The following is a 17537-nucleotide window of genomic DNA, read 5'->3' as shown; positions in this document are numbered from 1 at the left end:
TCTAAAATGCTTCTATGAAACCTCCTCTGAAGTCCTGCTTGCAGTCTCCTTGTCAATCTGCTTGTTTTATCATCTGACTCTGTCATTCAGTCCAGTGTCATTTCCCTTGCCATAGTAAAAAGAAAGCGATCTCTAACAAAGATAGATGTTTGCGTATGCACTAGCAGACCTCCGTCACACTTTGATCAATCCGCATGTTTTTAACTTATGAAGTGAAGTTGAACCAATCTCGACAGACCTGGTCAGCTTTACCAATCAGAGTGTTTCGGAAGGCGGGACTTTGAAGAAACCAGAAGAAATCGTTTCGTGAGACGAGAGACAGCGGTGGACAATTGACTTGAAATATGTTAAATATAAGTTTTTTTTTTAAAATAGAAACATGAACATCCATTGTTAAACACCCAAAAAACACAATCAAAGCTTCCAAAACAGGGAAAAAACTTTTAAATTATTTTTAAGGTCAAGATGACCAGTAACAAGCAGGTATTATCTGGGAATAACATCCATATTCTTCGCCAATCAGATTCAAGGATTCCAGAGTGCTGTATAATAAACTAAAACTGAGAACGCAGGTTTTTAATATTTTAACTCAAAATGTACTGTAGCAATTAGCTTTTCTTAAAATTCATGTTGTTTGCTCAGTCCTGTTTACAAGAGGACATAAAAGTGAAAAGAGTTCACATTTCATCTCTAATCATCCTCGAAGTTGTGACTGGGCATAGTGCTAGTTCACCTCTTGCTTTTTAAGAGTGATGTAGTCCATTGTGGGCATTAGCTTTAGTGTTTAATGTACTGTTTTACAGTTATTTGGCAAAGAGGAATATAGCTTCCCCCTCAATAAATCTCAGTTTGTTTTGCCTGTGTTGTAGGTTGGTGGCGGCTATGGTGGTGAAAAGGGGCAAAAAGGTGAACCTGCAGTCATTGAGCCGGTAGGTAAACGTTCTGCAAGTGGCTTTTACAAGGACCAAATGAAACTACAAGTAATGCATAATGTTTTGTACCCCTGAAGGGTGACTTTTCTAAAATGGCAAAGTGTGCCACTTCACATACTAAACATTATTTTATTTTCACTTGACAAATGGGATGGGAAGTTGGAAGTAGTCCAGGAAAAAGTTTTATAGGAATCATCAGATTTTTGACAGCGAGGAATAGCATTAAATAGTGGAATTGATCAGTTGGTTCATTGAGACTAAATGAGTCACATCTTTACAGTTCCTCTTCATTCTTTACCTGACTTTTTATTTCCATGTTGCTCATATTCAGAAATTTACAGCCTTCCCAGCGCGCTACCGTAATCATGTTTTTCTTCCTCTCTCTCTCTCTTCCCCCTTTTTTAGGGGATGCTTATAGAGGGACCCCCAGGACCACCAGGGCCCGGCGTGAGTATCGCAATTTTCCACCCTTCACACATAGAGAAACTCTTTGGGAAAAAAATACCTCTGTGGAAAATGTATTATCCAATGCCAGAAGGCTAGCGTAAATTTTTAAGCGAGTGTTTCTAAAAGTTTTGCATTTGAAGTCTTGTGTGTATTTGACAGGGCCTCCCCGGCACACCAGGTACACAAGGCTCCCCAGGCACCCACGGAGATCCCGGTGAGAGAGTAAGTAACAGTTCACCAATAAAACATCTCTTATCTGTGCTACTTAATATATGTTAATGAGGTACGTTAATCAGGGCCTGTTCCTTAAATTGAGACACCTTGTTCATGTAGACAGTGAAATTACTGGTAACGGTAACTTCAGCAGAACATTTCACAACCCTTTTATCACGTTATTCAGAAAAGTTAGTAGCGTCTGACTTTGCAGTCAGGATAATGTTAAAATGTACAACGTTTAAAGCATAGTAAACTATTCAGAAGCATTGACAGAATCAGGCAATGACAAGCAGCATGTCGTAACTATGTGAATGAGCAGATGTGCATATTTGAATGATGTAGGAGGCCACGGTGAAACCAGATCTTCCTGTAAAACCTCACTCTCATTTCACTACCAGAGCAGAAGAGGAACCTTTTAACCTCTCTTTCACATTAACACATACTTATTCTCACATACAGCCTTATGTCAGTGTAGTGTTTTTCAACTGCTTTTTTGTATTGTATAATAAATGTTTCTTGATTGTTTCACAAAGAATAGATATTCCCAATGCAAACAAAAAGCTGGACTTTTTTTGTCTTAACTGTGATGTAGCTTGGCCTCCTTTTACATCTCCCACTGGGTTAACCCTTCCAGTGCATTCTGGGAAACAGACAGCATTTCCACCAATAGTGTCCTACGTCTTCAAATACAAAGGGCTTTTTGTCTATGAGGGGAAACGTTTTCCAACTCTACTTTTGATCTCCCTCAGTTCCTCTGTTAATTACACTGGAGTTTTTGGTTCATATACAATGATGGCAACTTCCCTTTGCCTGAGAGGTTTTTAACTAGAACACACAAAAACATCATCACTACTATATATGTGGAAGCCTGTGTGCTCCAAGTCTCAGTATACGTGTTATAGGGAGGATGTTCGCCCAGCTTGCGATATACTCGCACACACATGCAATTACTCCATCATGTGGGAACCATTACAGTGAACTGTTTAAGAGAGAACCGTGACATGCCTGCTAAAGAGATCCCTTCGCAAAACTATTCGAGCAGCATTCCATCATATTTGTGTGTTGGAATTATAATTCTCCGCGCTTGTTTGTGGGATGTCAGATTCATTAAGAGCACAGGCACAAATAAACAGTGGAATGAAATTAACTATAAACACGAAACATACATAAGCCTCAGTATAAATATAAAGGGAAATAAAACTAAATGCATAATTATGGGATAATGACAGGCTTCAGTCGAATATCTATTTCTGTTTTTGGGTGCGAGTAACACTTTGGAAATCCTCTGGTGTTTAGGTGCAGTTTTAGAAATGGACACAGCATTATACAGGCGGCTTCCAAAGCTATTCACACAAGCTTTTGTTTCTTTAAATATTTGGGTTTATGGATTGGATTTGTAATTCTAGCGATTGATTTTAAAACTTCAGGAAGAAACAGACTTCTCCGAGGCTTTTTCAGCGCCTACACTTTCCTTTTTATCCACCCATGTATTCACTGTATGGATTTCTCACAAGCTGGATGCCTCATTTACATCTGCTCTCTCTCTCTCTGTTTCTCTCAGGGATCTCCAGGTCGTCCCGGTTTGCCAGGCGCAGATGGAGCTCCAGGGCCCTCTGGCACCATCCTCATGCTACCGGTAAGCCTGTCCAGCATATGCATTTCTAATGATTCTGATGAGGGTCCAGATTCCACCCAGCCCCTTGACCGAACTCCTGTTAGATAATCCTCCTCACATATCTTGTATCCGCTGCAAATTACACATTCCTCTAACATCTGACATATAACTGTAAAGAATGTAAAAGATCAATTGGGTTATGAATTGTTACAGCTGAAAAGAACCCAAACCTCAGCCAGTAACCCCATAGTACTCACTGTACATACTACTGTTACTCAATACAAACTGCCACTTTGTAACCCAAAAGTAAAGCCATAATGACAAGGATTTTGAAGCCACTGTATGTTGAAGTGAGTCCAGCTGCTTCTGCAAATTCATGAGTGTAGTAAAAGTACTAAAATAGACCACCTATTTCTGTGTTTGTGAATGTTTCTCTGACAGTTCCGAGCTGGTGGAGAAGCTATGAAAGGTCCAGTGGTGACAGCACAAGAAGCTCAGGCCCAAGCTATCCTCGCCCAGACCCGGGTGAGAACAGCTGTTTTTAACGAAAACCAATGTTATGTATAACAGTGTATGTGAACAATTTCAATGCTGAAGTGTGTCATTTTTATGTTAAAATTAAGGTGTAACAATATACCGGTGATAATAAAAAAACATGTTTATTGAAAATGTGTTAATACTACATATGATAATGTTGAAATTGTTTAGCACCCGTTTAAAATTTTGCCTAAAAAGCTACAAAAAAACTCTTTCTCTCTGTCTCCCTGCATTCATTTTTAAATAGAGAACACAAAATTTCATATGAATTTGACTGATATTGGGGACAGTAATTCAATGACGCGTACCAAATTTGGCGCTGATATATCACACAGTTCAAGAGATTTTACGATTTATTACAAGTTTCAAAATGGCGTACATTATCCAGTCATGACATAATCATAATCATGCGATCCGGCATGACCCAAGGAATCAGTAGACACAAAGATCATTATTTCTGATACACAGTTCAAAAGTTACAAGCAAAATAGCCACACTTTTAAAGTTTTTGATCGCTATTGCCAATTTTGGCACAGGCCCCCAGTCCGAGGCGTCGATGAAGTGTCAAAGTTTCATACCGATTGATCCAACAATGGCCGAGATACAGGCGCAGATCTTTTTTTGGGTCAACTTTGAAACATTCATGACGTTATTTTTTGAACAACAGCGCAAATCACAATTCTGTCCATTCACATCTCTGCAGCTCAGTCCAAGGATTGTGTGAGCCAATTTTCATAACAATCGATCACAATTTCTAGGACTAGTAGCCAAAAAATGCAATACTGTACTTTTCAACATGGCTGCAACTGTAATGGGCAGAGTCTCAATGTTATGTAGATCAATGGGTTCAGAAGTACCAGCTGTTTGAAAAGTGAAATTTGCTGGTATTGAGTGAGTGCTAGTGTCCGTATCTCAGTAATTTTTCATATTCAAGAATAAAATGTGAAGCTCTGAATGAATTATCTGCAGTTTAAAACTTTCTGTGTCATATAGTTCAGTCTATACAGTTTACAAAGTTGTTTATTATCCGTGGTGTAAAAGACGGATTAATGTCACTTGATGCGGGAGGCTGGTGGTGTCATCCGATTGATAGAGTTAGTGCGTACATGAGTATATTTTTTCACGTAATGACACATTTTAGGATGTTAATATACTGAGGAGTTGCATATGGGAATACGTTTTTTTTTGGGGGGGGCATGTTTTTCGACATGGATCTCACAGCATGCCATTGTTAACTATAATCACATAAATCATGTTGTCAAGTTGAACCAGTTACAATAGTAGTTTTGGAAACCCCTTAAACCACCACTGTGTTAGAAGTGTGCCAAATTTCATAATTTTCCTACGTACGGTTCATAGGGCTGCCATAGATTCCCATTGGGAAAGCAGAATAATAATATGAACAGAAGCAACCTTTAGGGCTTCTAATTCCTGATAAAAAATATCACAGATTTACTGGTAAACTACATTCTACAAAATTTTGTAGTATTAATTATTTGATAAATTGTAGCAAATACTTTAGTATACAATTTACTGGTATGGTAAGACAATAAGACTGTGATCAATTTAACTAAGGTGCGTTGTTCAGAAAAGCTGTTTGCAAAAAAAATTTAGTTGCATTTCGCTGAGAGCAGTGGCAGAAAAATAACACAATTCAGCTCTCAAGAGACTGTTAAAACCACTAAGCAGGTTTAAAGTTTTTAATAATATTGTTCAATCATGCCACTTCACTTGCCATAATATAACTGCACTGAAAAATAACCTTTTACTTTCAGTAATGAAGTCATGTTTGCCATTATTCCATCTGGAGGAATTGTCAATGTTCTGTCAGTGTTCTTTCTGACTGCTTGTTATGTCCCTGCAGTTGACAATGAGAGGACCACCTGGTCCAATGGGATTGTCAGGACGCTCGGGCCCTTTGGTGAGTGTCTCGTCTGTAGCTTCTATAGATGAGGAACACAGATGTTACTTAAACACACACGATGTTAAAGTCACATGCCAAGATTTAACTTCTCAAATTACTCTTTTCTTTTCCCGTATTGTCTATTTTGCACTTATTTTACGGCCAGCTTCCGTTGGCCCGTTGACGTCATCCTGCATACACATTGACACGTGTTATATTCATAGCTAAGATTTATGAGCAAAAAAAACAGTTATTTTGTGCTAATATAGTAGTATAAGACTGTGTGCTGTTTAATAATATTTCCTCAATTTATTTATTACTTATAGAGTTCATATAACTTTTATATTTAAAGTGCCTCAAAAATGTCAAATTTCTTCCACACCTGCCTCCCACACGAATGCACCTTCAAAAACAACGGCAGCGGAATATCGTATCCATGGAGCTGTGTTTGGGTTACACATGTTGAAAACCCAAACACAGCTCCATGGATATGATATTGATGTTTTGAAAGGTGTGTATGAAATAAAACTGGTCTGGTTGTGTGTTTCAGGGTGTTCCTGGTTCACCTGGTGCTAAAGGAGACTCTGGAGATTCTGGCCCACAGGTTTTTTTTTTTTACATTTTAGACTTATTTCAGTGTCTTTCATTCTTGTAATTCCAATATGTTAAATGATGACATTTTAAGTAGTCACTAATAAGACTGTAGTATGCAGCTTAGTTAATGTGTGTTACTGTTTTTAGATCCATTGCATTTTATCTCAAATTCAGCTCAGAAAATAGCCATGATATTTTGCTAACTTTATTCCAGTGATATATGTGCTGTTGCATATACTTGTTATTTTGATACTTTGCTTATAAAAAGTTTTATGTTTTCTAAGGGACCAAGAGGACTTCAGGGTCCTACCGGAGTACCTGGAAAACCAGGCAAGCGGGTAAGAATGTCCGAAATGCAATATAACCCTCCATAGATCGGTATGATTGTGGCACAAAGCTAAAATGTTTGCTACAACTGCTTCTCAAAAACATCAAGAAAATACAATTCACTCTCCAACGTACACCAGATTTTCCATGACACTTTCCTTTTCTATTAGCTTTGACCTTAATTTACCTGTTACAGCTAAACAGAATGTCAGATGTCAGGTTTCCCATTCACATCTGCCAGTTTCAGGCGTGACGTTGCCAAAAGTTCCTCAGATTCTCCTTTGACACGGTTTATTCACAGTTTCATTATTAATGAGTCAAATTGCCGCATTAAATCCAAACGCATCTGCACCATAGACTCAACACACCTTATTTAGATTGTTTTGGGGCGTTCTCAATCACTTAACGGCATCTCCTGTCTCATAGATTTTACAATTGTTTAAACATATGTTAAGCACATTAAATAGCGTACAGCTTTGCTGAAGATGCGACCTGGTTTTACAGGGCCGAAATGGAGCGGACGGAGCCAGAGGAATCCCTGGTGAAGCTGGGAACAAGGTAAAATCGCATCTCCATTTAAAACATACATTTTTCCACATATTCATCTCTGATCATGATTTCAAAACTGGTATTTCTGATTCGAACGGTGAGTGCTCGTGTCGTAAGAGGATTTGTTTAAATATTATGTAGAGACCACTGCGAAACATAAACGCTGGACCAAAGCACTTCTTTTGTTTTATTTTTTTATCTTATTAATAATTCAATCTCTTTGATTGGATTATAAATGTTCCGTTGGTTAAAACATTTGTGTACAGTTAAAACAAAGTTCTTCTGAATTAGCATTGGACCACCATTGTTGTGTATTTATTTCCTAATATAGGTCCCGTATTCTTCCTAAATTTACTAAATAAGGTCTATAATATAATGAAACAATGTATACATTAACATTGCATATTTTATTCTCAAACTTAATAGGGAGATCGAGGATTTGATGGACTTCCAGGTCTACCTGGTGAGAAAGGACATAGGGTAAGTTCTAAATGCTTTTCTTAAGTAAAATCGGACTTAGTTTCTCGCCAGTGTAGTGATACTGGATATCAAACCCAATTGTTTTAGACAGCAGAGAGTATGCTTGGCCGCCACCCGTGAGAAAAACGTTTTAATGCTCAATTATCAAACTTTCAGCTTGACCCAAACAGCGCTTTATGGTCATAGGAACAATTTGCGTCTGCTTTTTATTTTATTCCTCAAAGGAAGCCCTCATACAGAAATCTATTTGTTAACTCTGTTTGAACAGCTTCTCATCTATGATTGCCAAGAAAGAAGCAGACTACATTTTATAATGTTCCAGGTCTTCCGCTGTAAGTTTCGTTTAGGGTGCTGACAGGCAGACAAAGCGGCAAGAGATGTTGCTCTCCTCCATTGACGGCCCAGATAAGGGCAAAGGATGTTGTTTGGCATGTTAATGCTTCTCTGGCAAAGCAGAAGGTCCTTTCGAGGCATAGCAGTGTGGCTTGCATAGCCTGAGCTAGCTCACTGTAAAATGGCTTGTGATCACAGGGAGCTGTGTGTATTTCTAGCCAAATGCTGTCTTCCTGATCCTGCCCAGGGTAATTACAGGCCTCACTATGTTATAGCTTCTTCTTATAGAGACGCAGTCTTATAAATAGTGGTCACGGGCCCTAACAATGCACAGAGCCAGAAGCAGGCAGGGATGATAATGATATATTTACACTTTTCATCCTTTTTCATTTCATGTTTTCTCGCTTCAGGGTGAGGCGGGTCACATTGGTCTGCCAGGCTCTCCGGGAGAGGACGGACCAAGGGTGGGTTATTCATTATATCTTATTTTGGGATTGTAGGTATTTTGTGTGTAGGGTGTATACTGAGGCATTGGGCTGCAGTGTCGTTGGTAATTGTGTTTGCACTTTTGTCTGCAGGGTGAGGATGGTGAGATTGGACAAAGGGGAATGCCAGGAGAGAGTGTAAGCATCTTTATCCTCATATCCATCAGAATAAAAGCCTTAAAGTCCTTGAGTGTCCAATGTACTCAATTTACTGAACGAGCGCCCCACCCTCCTATTTCCTGCAAATGTTCACATTAAATCTCCATATTTGTTGCTCATTGAGTTAATAGCTCTATGCAGAAACCGAGAACTGCAATTTTCTCTTTTGGTTGTTTCTCACGGCACACTAAGATTCTCACGTACGCCACTCACGCTCTGACTAAATATTCCATCAGCAGAGACATAACAAATTACAGCATTAGCCCTGAAGATGTAGAATCTTACTAAAGCACCCATGACTGATAGAAATACAAAAATGACTGCCTAAATGCCTTTGTTTCTGTTTTGCATATTTGTTCCTAAACCATTTTGAAGCACGTAATATAAAGCATGTTTAGCTGCAGGGTGTCTTTTCTTGAAGCGTGTTCTGTTGAGATTGACTTTATTGTTTTGAGAATGTAAATGTAATATGGCTGGAATTAGCCTGTACTTTCCTGTTAAATTGGGCTATTTTATGAATATAATGTCACTTTAAAAAAATGTTACAGCAAAAACTCAATACTGATCAACTCAACTGTTCCAGCCAGTTGTGGTCATAATAATTTCCTATGAAACCGCTTATTGCACGACTTCTTGCCAGTAAATTATGTAGACACAAAATATAGTTTAGAAATATTTTATTAATTTATTTTGAATAAATTGAAGCATGAAATGAGGAAAGATATAGCCGTGTGATGCATACAATTTCTTTTAATTAAAGTGTACCAACCAGGAGGAATAATACCCAAATGGTGAGGGGATGGCTCACATATATTTTTTTATTTTGATTTATCCATTTATGAGAAATGTGGATTTTTACGTATGTGACAATTATGGAAACTAGTAAAATCATGAAAAAAAATTAGAGATGCACTGATTTATCAGCCAATATTCCCTATTGGACGATACATGCTAATTTTCACATTATTGGCAGCAAGTTCAAAAACAGCCGAGGATCACGTCCAATATATTCTGTCAATCAAAAGTGGACAGTAAAATGCAATACATTTGTGCTCTGCATTTATAAAATCTGAAGAGACATCACCGGTTTAAAGTTCAATATTATTAGTCATTATATGAATTATTAACATTCACAATCTTTTGTATGGTTGCATCTCTAAAAAAATGCTTTAAAATCTTTTAAGATAGACCTCACATAAGTATTTAAACCCAATATCACCAACTGAGCTGTAGGTTTGGTAAAAACCTTTAGTAAAAACATAGTTTTTCCATAGTAAGCTTAACATTGCCCAGCTGCTTATAAAGTGTTTAAACAACTTAAGTCATTAACTTGAATCCAGTATACAGGCCAAATAGATTCTCATTACATGCTCTTATGTGTGAACATCAGGGTCCAAGAGGTCTGCTCGGCCCGAGAGGAGCTGCTGGTACCTCTGGACAGCGTGTATGTACAATTAAAATCAAATTATTTTAATTATAACTGTCTAAATTGCATGACACTGACACTGTTTTAATTAAAAACAGGGTCTTCCTGGATTGGATGGACAACCTGGCCCTAAGGGAAATATGGTAAGGATTTAAACTCTTCCCTTCCTCATAAATGCTGTAAGAAACTGATAGAGAGTCTTCATCAGTGCTACTAAGCTCAATGGAAGACTTTCCGGTTAACTCTCTTTAACTAACATCCCTTGACCTCTCTAAATGTATTTGTTGTTCAGAGCAAAGGTCACCACTAAAAAGGCTATTTAGATAAGAGTTACACTGACAGGAGAGGGCCAATGCTAGAGTTAGTGGTGAGATCTTTGACCTGGAAGTTTTTTATTTAAAGGAGCATTGTGGAGATTTTAGCGGCATCTAGTGGTGAGGTTGCAAATTGCAACCAACAGCTAACTCCACCGTTCCCTTTCGAAGCACTATGGATGCTGACACAGGACAAACATGTTTTCACGTTTTCGCTTCTTTGCTGAGTAGATAATGTATTTACAAAGCACATTCTGTAGAGCAGTTCGTCCATTAAGGGCTACTGTAGAAACAACATGTTGAATTCTATGTAAGACGACCCGTGGTGAATATAGATAGAAATAGCTCATTCTGAGGTAATAAAAACATAACACTTCATTATGTAATGTCTTTATACACCTCTGAAGACATAGTTATGTTTATTATATTGCATTTCTGTCAATAGATACTATAATAAATTACACATAGCACCTTTAACCTATATTATTGTATTAATTATCAAAACTCAACATCTCAGCTGCTTTTCATACTTAGCACAGTTTGTTATTAGATTCACCAGTTTCTCACCCTCATGTACAGTTTTTCCCTTTGGTTTAAAGAGGCTGTAATAGATTTTATTACACCCGGCTCCATATTTAAGCAAGGAAGGCCAATGGAAAAGATGGTCATGCAATATACACATGTCTGCTGTTTTACATATTTTTGACGTTTTGAGATATTGGGCTTTTGCGATGAGACTGTTTTTTACATCTGTATAAAATATCAGGCTCATAGGACCAGTGAAGTGTAGCAATAATAAAAATGTAGTAATAATAATAGTGTTATGTACTGAAGTGTTTCCATTTAATTCAACAGGGTTCTCAAGGAGAACCTGGACCCCCTGGGCAACAGGGTAACCCCGGTCCACACGTGAGTATCATCCCATGTGTCACATTTTCTATACGTATCCGTATATCCGTCTGATATATCTTTGATTGTTTCAAATGGCCCTGATGTGTTTTTCTTATCAAACATTTCTTCTTTTCCATTTTAATGCTTTTTGTTTTTCACATTTTCTCTTGTATTCATTTAATGTAAACTTAATGAACTGCCAGTGAATGAAAGAGACCGTGTTAAGCAGCCAGAAAAATTAAGTAACGAATGTGGCAGAGCTAGAAGCATTCATCTGTTTCCACATTTTTGAAAATAGGATACAATGGGGTAAATGCGTGCTTAAGGAAAATTTGATTATTTTCCATCATCATGGGGCCACAGATGTAGCTATGACGGCAATAGTAATATTTGTTTACCACTTACAAATAGTTGCTGAATAGCAAGTTTTTTTCGCCTACCATGTAGTGTTTATTCTGTCATCATTTACTCACCCTCATGTCATTTCAAACCTGTATGACTTTCTTTCTTCCGCAGTGCACAAAAGAAGCTATTTTGAAGAATGTTGTTAATCGGCACCCATTCACTTGCATTGGTTTTTGTGTCCATACAATAGAAGTGAATGGATGCTGTTCGGTTACAAACATTCTTCAAAATATCCTCTTTTGTGTTCTGCGGGAGAAGGGAAGTGATACAGGTTTGAAATGACAAGAGGATGAATAAATAATGAGAGATTTTCATTTTTTGGTCAACTATCCCTTTAATGTTGCTTTTTGGCTAGTTAAGGGCCCCTTCACACTGCGGGGCCTTTAGCACTGTTTTAACCTACAGGATTCGCAGGAGTCACACACATGCACACACACAGAATAGTATTTCCTGTTTGACATTCCTTCTCAGATTTGACTGAGAGGTCCTCGCACATCTTTTTCCAATATAATCTTTACTATATCAGATTTCCTCACTCCTGAAGACTCCATGTTGTATTTTCATCACCGCAGTATATCTGACTTCTGAAATCTTCTCTTTCAGGGTCTGCCTGGTCCTCAAGGCCCGATCGGCCCACCTGGAGAGAAAGTGAGTTTGAATGAGAGTCGGCCTCCCACCAGCCGCCCTCTTTGTTATTACAGACGGCGCATTGCTGCCCTAACCCTATAAACGATTCAGCAGACTCTTCAGTTTCCAGGCAGTAGGTTGCTAGAAGATCACTGCTGACTTGAGGAAAACCACACACAAGCACACACATAAAGACTGGCTAATGCTTCAACAAGCAGGAGATATGCTTACACACATAACTGTCATTGGTTAGTCTCTCAGACAAGGGTTTTGTCAAGGCTTCTGGAAAGAGGCCAGAGAGTTTGAAATGTGACTCCAGGAGTGGTAGAGTGTTTCCAGACGTACCGTATGATTAGATCTCTTTTGAGAGGAAAACCAAGATAATGAAGTGCTTTAGGATTGGGCTGCTTATAAAAGCTGCCCAATGAATCGCGAGGGCATACCAGTAATTGCCACCTCAATTGTGAGCGTTTGTCAGCCCTCTTTTTATTTCTTACTCCGTTTCTCGTTTTAACCGTTGCTTTCTCTCCTTCTCAAAGGGTCCCGGTGGGAAACAGGGGCTGCAAGGCCTGGGTGGTGCAGATGGGCCTCCTGTAAGTGGATTATTTGGTTTTTATTCCCACCTCTTCCAAGTCACTTTGTAAAATATACCATAGCTTTAGAATACATATCACACTAAAATGAGTGCTGAGTTTAATATATAAGTTGAATCAGATTTCAGTGTTTCGAAGGGAAAAAATGATATCACATTGTGCCTAGCATTTCAGTGTGTGAAATGATCAAATCAACACTATCCATTGATGTTAAACCGCTGAAGTTTACAGACTTTGTGATGTAAAGAAGAACACAGAGTATTGCAGGCACTTAAAATAACAATGCTTTTGTTTGTGATCCCTGAACAGGGTCACCCTGGGAAAGAAGGTCCTGCCGGCGAGAAGGGAGCAGCTGTGAGTATATTTTTACCGTCTCCCAAAATTAATTGTCGCTCTGAGTTCCAGTTATTGACCACATTTCCAGTGCAATGCCACTAAACACCCGTAAGGTGTTATTTTACAGCTGTCTAAAAGCCCAGCAAACATCTGTACAGAATGTGCTGATGGAACGGAAAGTCGGTTGAAGACTGACAGCTCCAAAACTTTTTTTTTGCTAGAAGCTATTTGTGTCCTTTATCAACACTTATAGTTTAAGTGGCACATTATTTTAATAGAGGAGAATTTAATTTGAGTTGTTTTAGTTATATTATTTTTACACCCTACTTGCAGGGTCATCCAGGCCCCCAGGGGTCCATTGGCTATCCTGGCCCCCGAGGTGTAAAGGTAAACAGATTGTATTCCCCAAATCCCTTCATCACTTCAATATGTCACGCTCTGGTTTTGTTCACTACACCCTTTTTGTTGTTCTGTCTAATATAGGGTGCAGAGGGGGTCCGCGGCCTGAAGGGCCACAAAGGTGAAAAGGTGAGCAAACTACTCTGTTTATACCCTCTGTCTCCATTTGGGAGCTGTTAAGTCTGTTTCTGAAATGAAAAACACAGATGACTGGCCAACAGCTCTGCGAGTAGAAAGCCATAGACTGTCTGCACTTTAATGTCTTTAATAAGTGCATCACCACAGAGCTTTATTATATAATGATGTAAAATCAGCTACCCTGTATCCAGAATCACCTACTTTCATGCGATATTGTATGAAATCTGTATGCCTAGTGAGTTGCATTTTCAAAACCTCAGGATGCGAAAAATCGGATGGACCGGATGGTCTACTGCTTGCCGCAAATTTTTTTCAGCATACCTTGCGTGGGCATTATTCTATGCCATGATGCAACATGAGCTGAGGAGCAGCCAAATTCTTCAATAATTTAATAGAAAAAATAGAAAAACTAAGGTGGTCAACTCATATATAAATGCCAAGAAACTTACTCCTTATATTGTACTGAGTAAATTATTTTCACGCCTATCAATACATCTCATGTCAATGAACACTGTTTCTGCAATAACCTAATTTCTTATAAACATACAAGCATTGTATTAGTATTGAGAGAGGCTGTTGCGCTTCTGGCTGTAATCTCTGCAGTGAACACCGGGTGTCAGCATTTCTTTCACTCAAGAATCAACACCATAAGTTTTAATATGTTCAAAATGTGTTGTCGCAGTTATGAGTTATTGTGTCTCAAATTCGACCCTAAAAATCAAGAACCATTTCATTGCTTGTTATATAAACATTCTGGCAGTCATACCTGTGATTACATTTTATACCAGTGCCAGCGTAAGCAAGACTTTAACAAGAACACTAGATGTCAGCATTGAGCTGATAAAGCCATTTAATGTTCTTTCGAATAACTTTTTTAGGTTTATAACTAAATGATTTCTGATTTCCATTGATTTCAGGGAGAGGATGGTTTTCCTGGGTTTAAAGGTGACATGGGCATCAAGGGCGACAAGGTGTGTGACAAGGACTTTTTTCAGATGAAGGTATACTTATTTTGGTTTTAGTCCAGTATGTGTAAATTGTTGTTGTTGTTGTTTAGGGAGAGGTCGGTGTGTTGGGCTCTAGAGGAGAAGACGGACCAGAGGGCCCGAAAGGTAAATCAGGTCCCAATGGAGAGGCTGGACCCATAGGCACGGCTGGAGAAAAGGTAGGCCTAAGTTTACCCATGATCATAATATCCTTTTTATTCCTCAAAAAACACAGTCATGTTAAATGTCATGGAAAAGTGCTTATAAAACGATCAGCGCTGGAAAATGGCAACACTTCTTTCCTTTTAGCGTGTCATACATTATTAATGCATATGAATTAAAACAGAAATGACATAAGATACAGAGTCATAACTCAAAAGTGAGTTCTGCAGTCTTATTTTAAAGGTCAGCCAAATATTTCATTACAGCTTTCATATGATTTTCTAATTTGTTCATGGTGGTGAAATACTTCTTATTGTATAGTGCCTGAGCTGTGCAGACCTTTGTAGAGTTTCTTCTCGTTTCATTTTGTAGGGAAAACTTGGAGTTCCAGGATTGCCTGGATACCCAGGAAGACAAGGTCCTAAAGTAAGTCATTGTAATATTTTCACTTATATTATAAATAAAACCGTTTTAAGCTTTTTGTTGGGCATGGCGGGTGTTTTGACGTCCTCTAAGGCCTTTTCAGGGCTTTGTCAAACCCTCGGTGCTTCATTTTTGTTGTGTGTATTTGCAGTTGTTTGTTTGACTTGTGCCATTATCTCGGCCAGTCAACTGGCCCGTGAAATAAATAACTGATGCGTATCCCTTGCTAAGCTGGGTGCGTGCCCTTCTTTGCTTTACCCAAATAATGTGACCTTCAATTTCATCTGCTGTCTTTGTGCTAACAAGCACTCACCCCTCCTGTTTACCAAAAACCTGAACATTGCTAGCATTAGCATTCAACAGAATTAGAGTAGAATTACTCTTCAAGGACGCCCTCTGTCTTTCGACATACAGTTACCACACTTTTGATCAAAGACGAACGTCTCTTTGGGTCGTTTAACATGTGGGGACAGATATTGGATGTTTTTGACGTGTTGTAGCTGAAAGGTTTCTAATCATCTGTCTCCATCCGCAGGGCTCTAATGGCTTCGCTGGATTCCCTGGAGCCAACGGAGAGAAAGGAGGACGGGTATGTATGAGGCCAATTCGAGATTTATTTGTTCGAAAGCTCCACTAAAACACTTACCTCGGAAGGAAGTATAGTATGTTATTGAATCATTACATAAAAAGTGTTGCATATCCTCTTCAAAATTTTTGCTTGCCAGACTGCTTGAGTTACTCAACAGTTTCACTAACACCAGTGAGGTTTAATAGATCTACAGCTCTGACATCTTTTGGGGTTTGTTTTGCAGGGTATTGCTGGCAAAGCAGGTCCAAGAGGACAGCGAGGTCCAACGGTATGTCAGAGACAACATCGAAGCTTATAAATAAAAAAACAATTCTTCTGTCTACATACATAATTGTTTTCATGTCGTTTTGTCAGGGTCCCCGCGGTGGAAGAGGTGCCAGAGGTCCAACCGGAAAACCAGGAGCAAAGGGGACATCTGGAAATGACGGACCACCTGGTGGTCCTGGAGAGAGAGTGAGTGATGATTAAATCATTTCTTGTAACTCATTTTACGACACAAAATATGTCACTGCATCTTATATAAACTTTTTTTTCTTTTTGTAGGGACCCCAAGGACCTCAGGGCCCTGTTGGATTAGCAGGCCCTAAAGGCCCACCTGTATGTGATTTCACCCGTTTCATGTTTGATAACTTCATTGTTGTTAATTACCCTTGGACTGTTTTCGCCAGATCTGTAAAACCTTAAAACTGGTCTCAGATCTGCATGAATTTAAATATAGGTGGAAGGTTTAATCTCGTGTGAGAAGTAAAAAAAGTTGTCTTGTTATCCGTCAGGGACCTCCTGGAAAGGATGGATTGCCCGGTCACCCAGGGCAGCGAGGAGAGACAGTAAGTATCTTTCTGTCCTCACAAATGTTTTGTTTGGAGTAAAAAGGTGTTTAAAATATGTCGTCGACAGTTTTTATGTGATATTGCATGTTTGCTGCCGACAGTGTCAAGGCATCACACTGTTCTTGGCAAGCTTGTGTTTCTGTTTCTGATCAAAGAATGTCCGATAGATTGAGTCCTCACCAGTCTTCAACTTATCTTGGTTTTCAAGAGAACAATGCTCCAGTTTTCTTTCGTCAATTTAATAAAAATGGCTGATGAAACAAAAAATATGGAAAGTCTTACTTTGTAGACAGTTTTGTGTGCTGACATTTCCAGGACTGTCCATTCATACAGTTCTAGTTTAACTTCCAGATTTGTGATTGCTCCAATAAATTGCTAAAGTAAATTCACAAATACTTTGTTAACCCTCACCACAGGGTTTCCAAGGAAAGACTGGACCTCCTGGACCTGGAGGTGTTGTTGGCCCACAGGTAAGCTGCAATGGTTACTGTATTATACAAGTGGAACGTAACAGCACATTGCTTTAATAAAAGTTGGCCAAATGAAGTTGGCCCTGAAAAGCTGATGTTTATTCATAACAGTTGATTTTGAAATATTAAAGGGCCCTACGGGTGAAACTGGTCCTGTTGGAGAGAGAGGCCATCCCGGATCACCAGGGCCCCCTGGAGAGCAAGGTCTTCCTGGCGCTGCTGGCAGGGAAGGTGGAAAGGTAGAGTTTCTTAAACATTTTCACCCTACTTTTGAGCAGAATGTGCCTATTCTCTTGTCAAAACGCCATAGTAACAGTAACTGTAGAGGTTGGTTGTTTGAAGTCAAAAGGCTGATTGTTATTGTGTCTTTC

The 17537-nt window shown here is 38.9% G+C and overlaps 1 protein-coding gene across 1 annotated transcript in view; it reads left to right on the top strand.

Moving 5' to 3' along the window:
• The window catches only part of col11a1b (collagen, type XI, alpha 1b), a 70391-nt gene that overhangs the window by 30248 nt on the left and 22606 nt on the right, over positions 1 to 17537 (top strand). The window contains exons 9-38 of the mRNA XM_056744361.1: positions 870 to 929; positions 1338 to 1379; positions 1539 to 1601; positions 3157 to 3231; positions 3652 to 3735; positions 5612 to 5668; positions 6201 to 6254; positions 6529 to 6582; positions 7076 to 7129; positions 7547 to 7600; positions 8344 to 8397; positions 8512 to 8556; positions 9968 to 10021; positions 10102 to 10146; positions 11173 to 11226; positions 12217 to 12261; positions 12780 to 12833; positions 13143 to 13187; positions 13503 to 13556; positions 13653 to 13697; positions 14624 to 14677; positions 14764 to 14871; positions 15227 to 15280; positions 15813 to 15866; positions 16090 to 16134; positions 16221 to 16319; positions 16410 to 16463; positions 16640 to 16693; positions 17113 to 17166; positions 17298 to 17405. Of these exons, the coding sequence (XP_056600339.1) occupies positions 870 to 929; positions 1338 to 1379; positions 1539 to 1601; positions 3157 to 3231; positions 3652 to 3735; positions 5612 to 5668; positions 6201 to 6254; positions 6529 to 6582; positions 7076 to 7129; positions 7547 to 7600; positions 8344 to 8397; positions 8512 to 8556; positions 9968 to 10021; positions 10102 to 10146; positions 11173 to 11226; positions 12217 to 12261; positions 12780 to 12833; positions 13143 to 13187; positions 13503 to 13556; positions 13653 to 13697; positions 14624 to 14677; positions 14764 to 14871; positions 15227 to 15280; positions 15813 to 15866; positions 16090 to 16134; positions 16221 to 16319; positions 16410 to 16463; positions 16640 to 16693; positions 17113 to 17166; positions 17298 to 17405 (1776 nt within the window). The remainder of the gene's footprint in view (positions 1 to 869; positions 930 to 1337; positions 1380 to 1538; positions 1602 to 3156; positions 3232 to 3651; positions 3736 to 5611; positions 5669 to 6200; positions 6255 to 6528; positions 6583 to 7075; positions 7130 to 7546; positions 7601 to 8343; positions 8398 to 8511; positions 8557 to 9967; positions 10022 to 10101; positions 10147 to 11172; positions 11227 to 12216; positions 12262 to 12779; positions 12834 to 13142; positions 13188 to 13502; positions 13557 to 13652; positions 13698 to 14623; positions 14678 to 14763; positions 14872 to 15226; positions 15281 to 15812; positions 15867 to 16089; positions 16135 to 16220; positions 16320 to 16409; positions 16464 to 16639; positions 16694 to 17112; positions 17167 to 17297; positions 17406 to 17537) is intronic.

This window comes from Triplophysa dalaica, chromosome 3 (assembly GCF_015846415.1).
Source record: "Triplophysa dalaica isolate WHDGS20190420 chromosome 3, ASM1584641v1, whole genome shotgun sequence".
NCBI lineage: Eukaryota > Metazoa > Chordata > Actinopteri > Cypriniformes > Nemacheilidae > Triplophysa > Triplophysa dalaica.
This window is presented reverse-complemented; position numbering and strand designations above follow the sequence as displayed.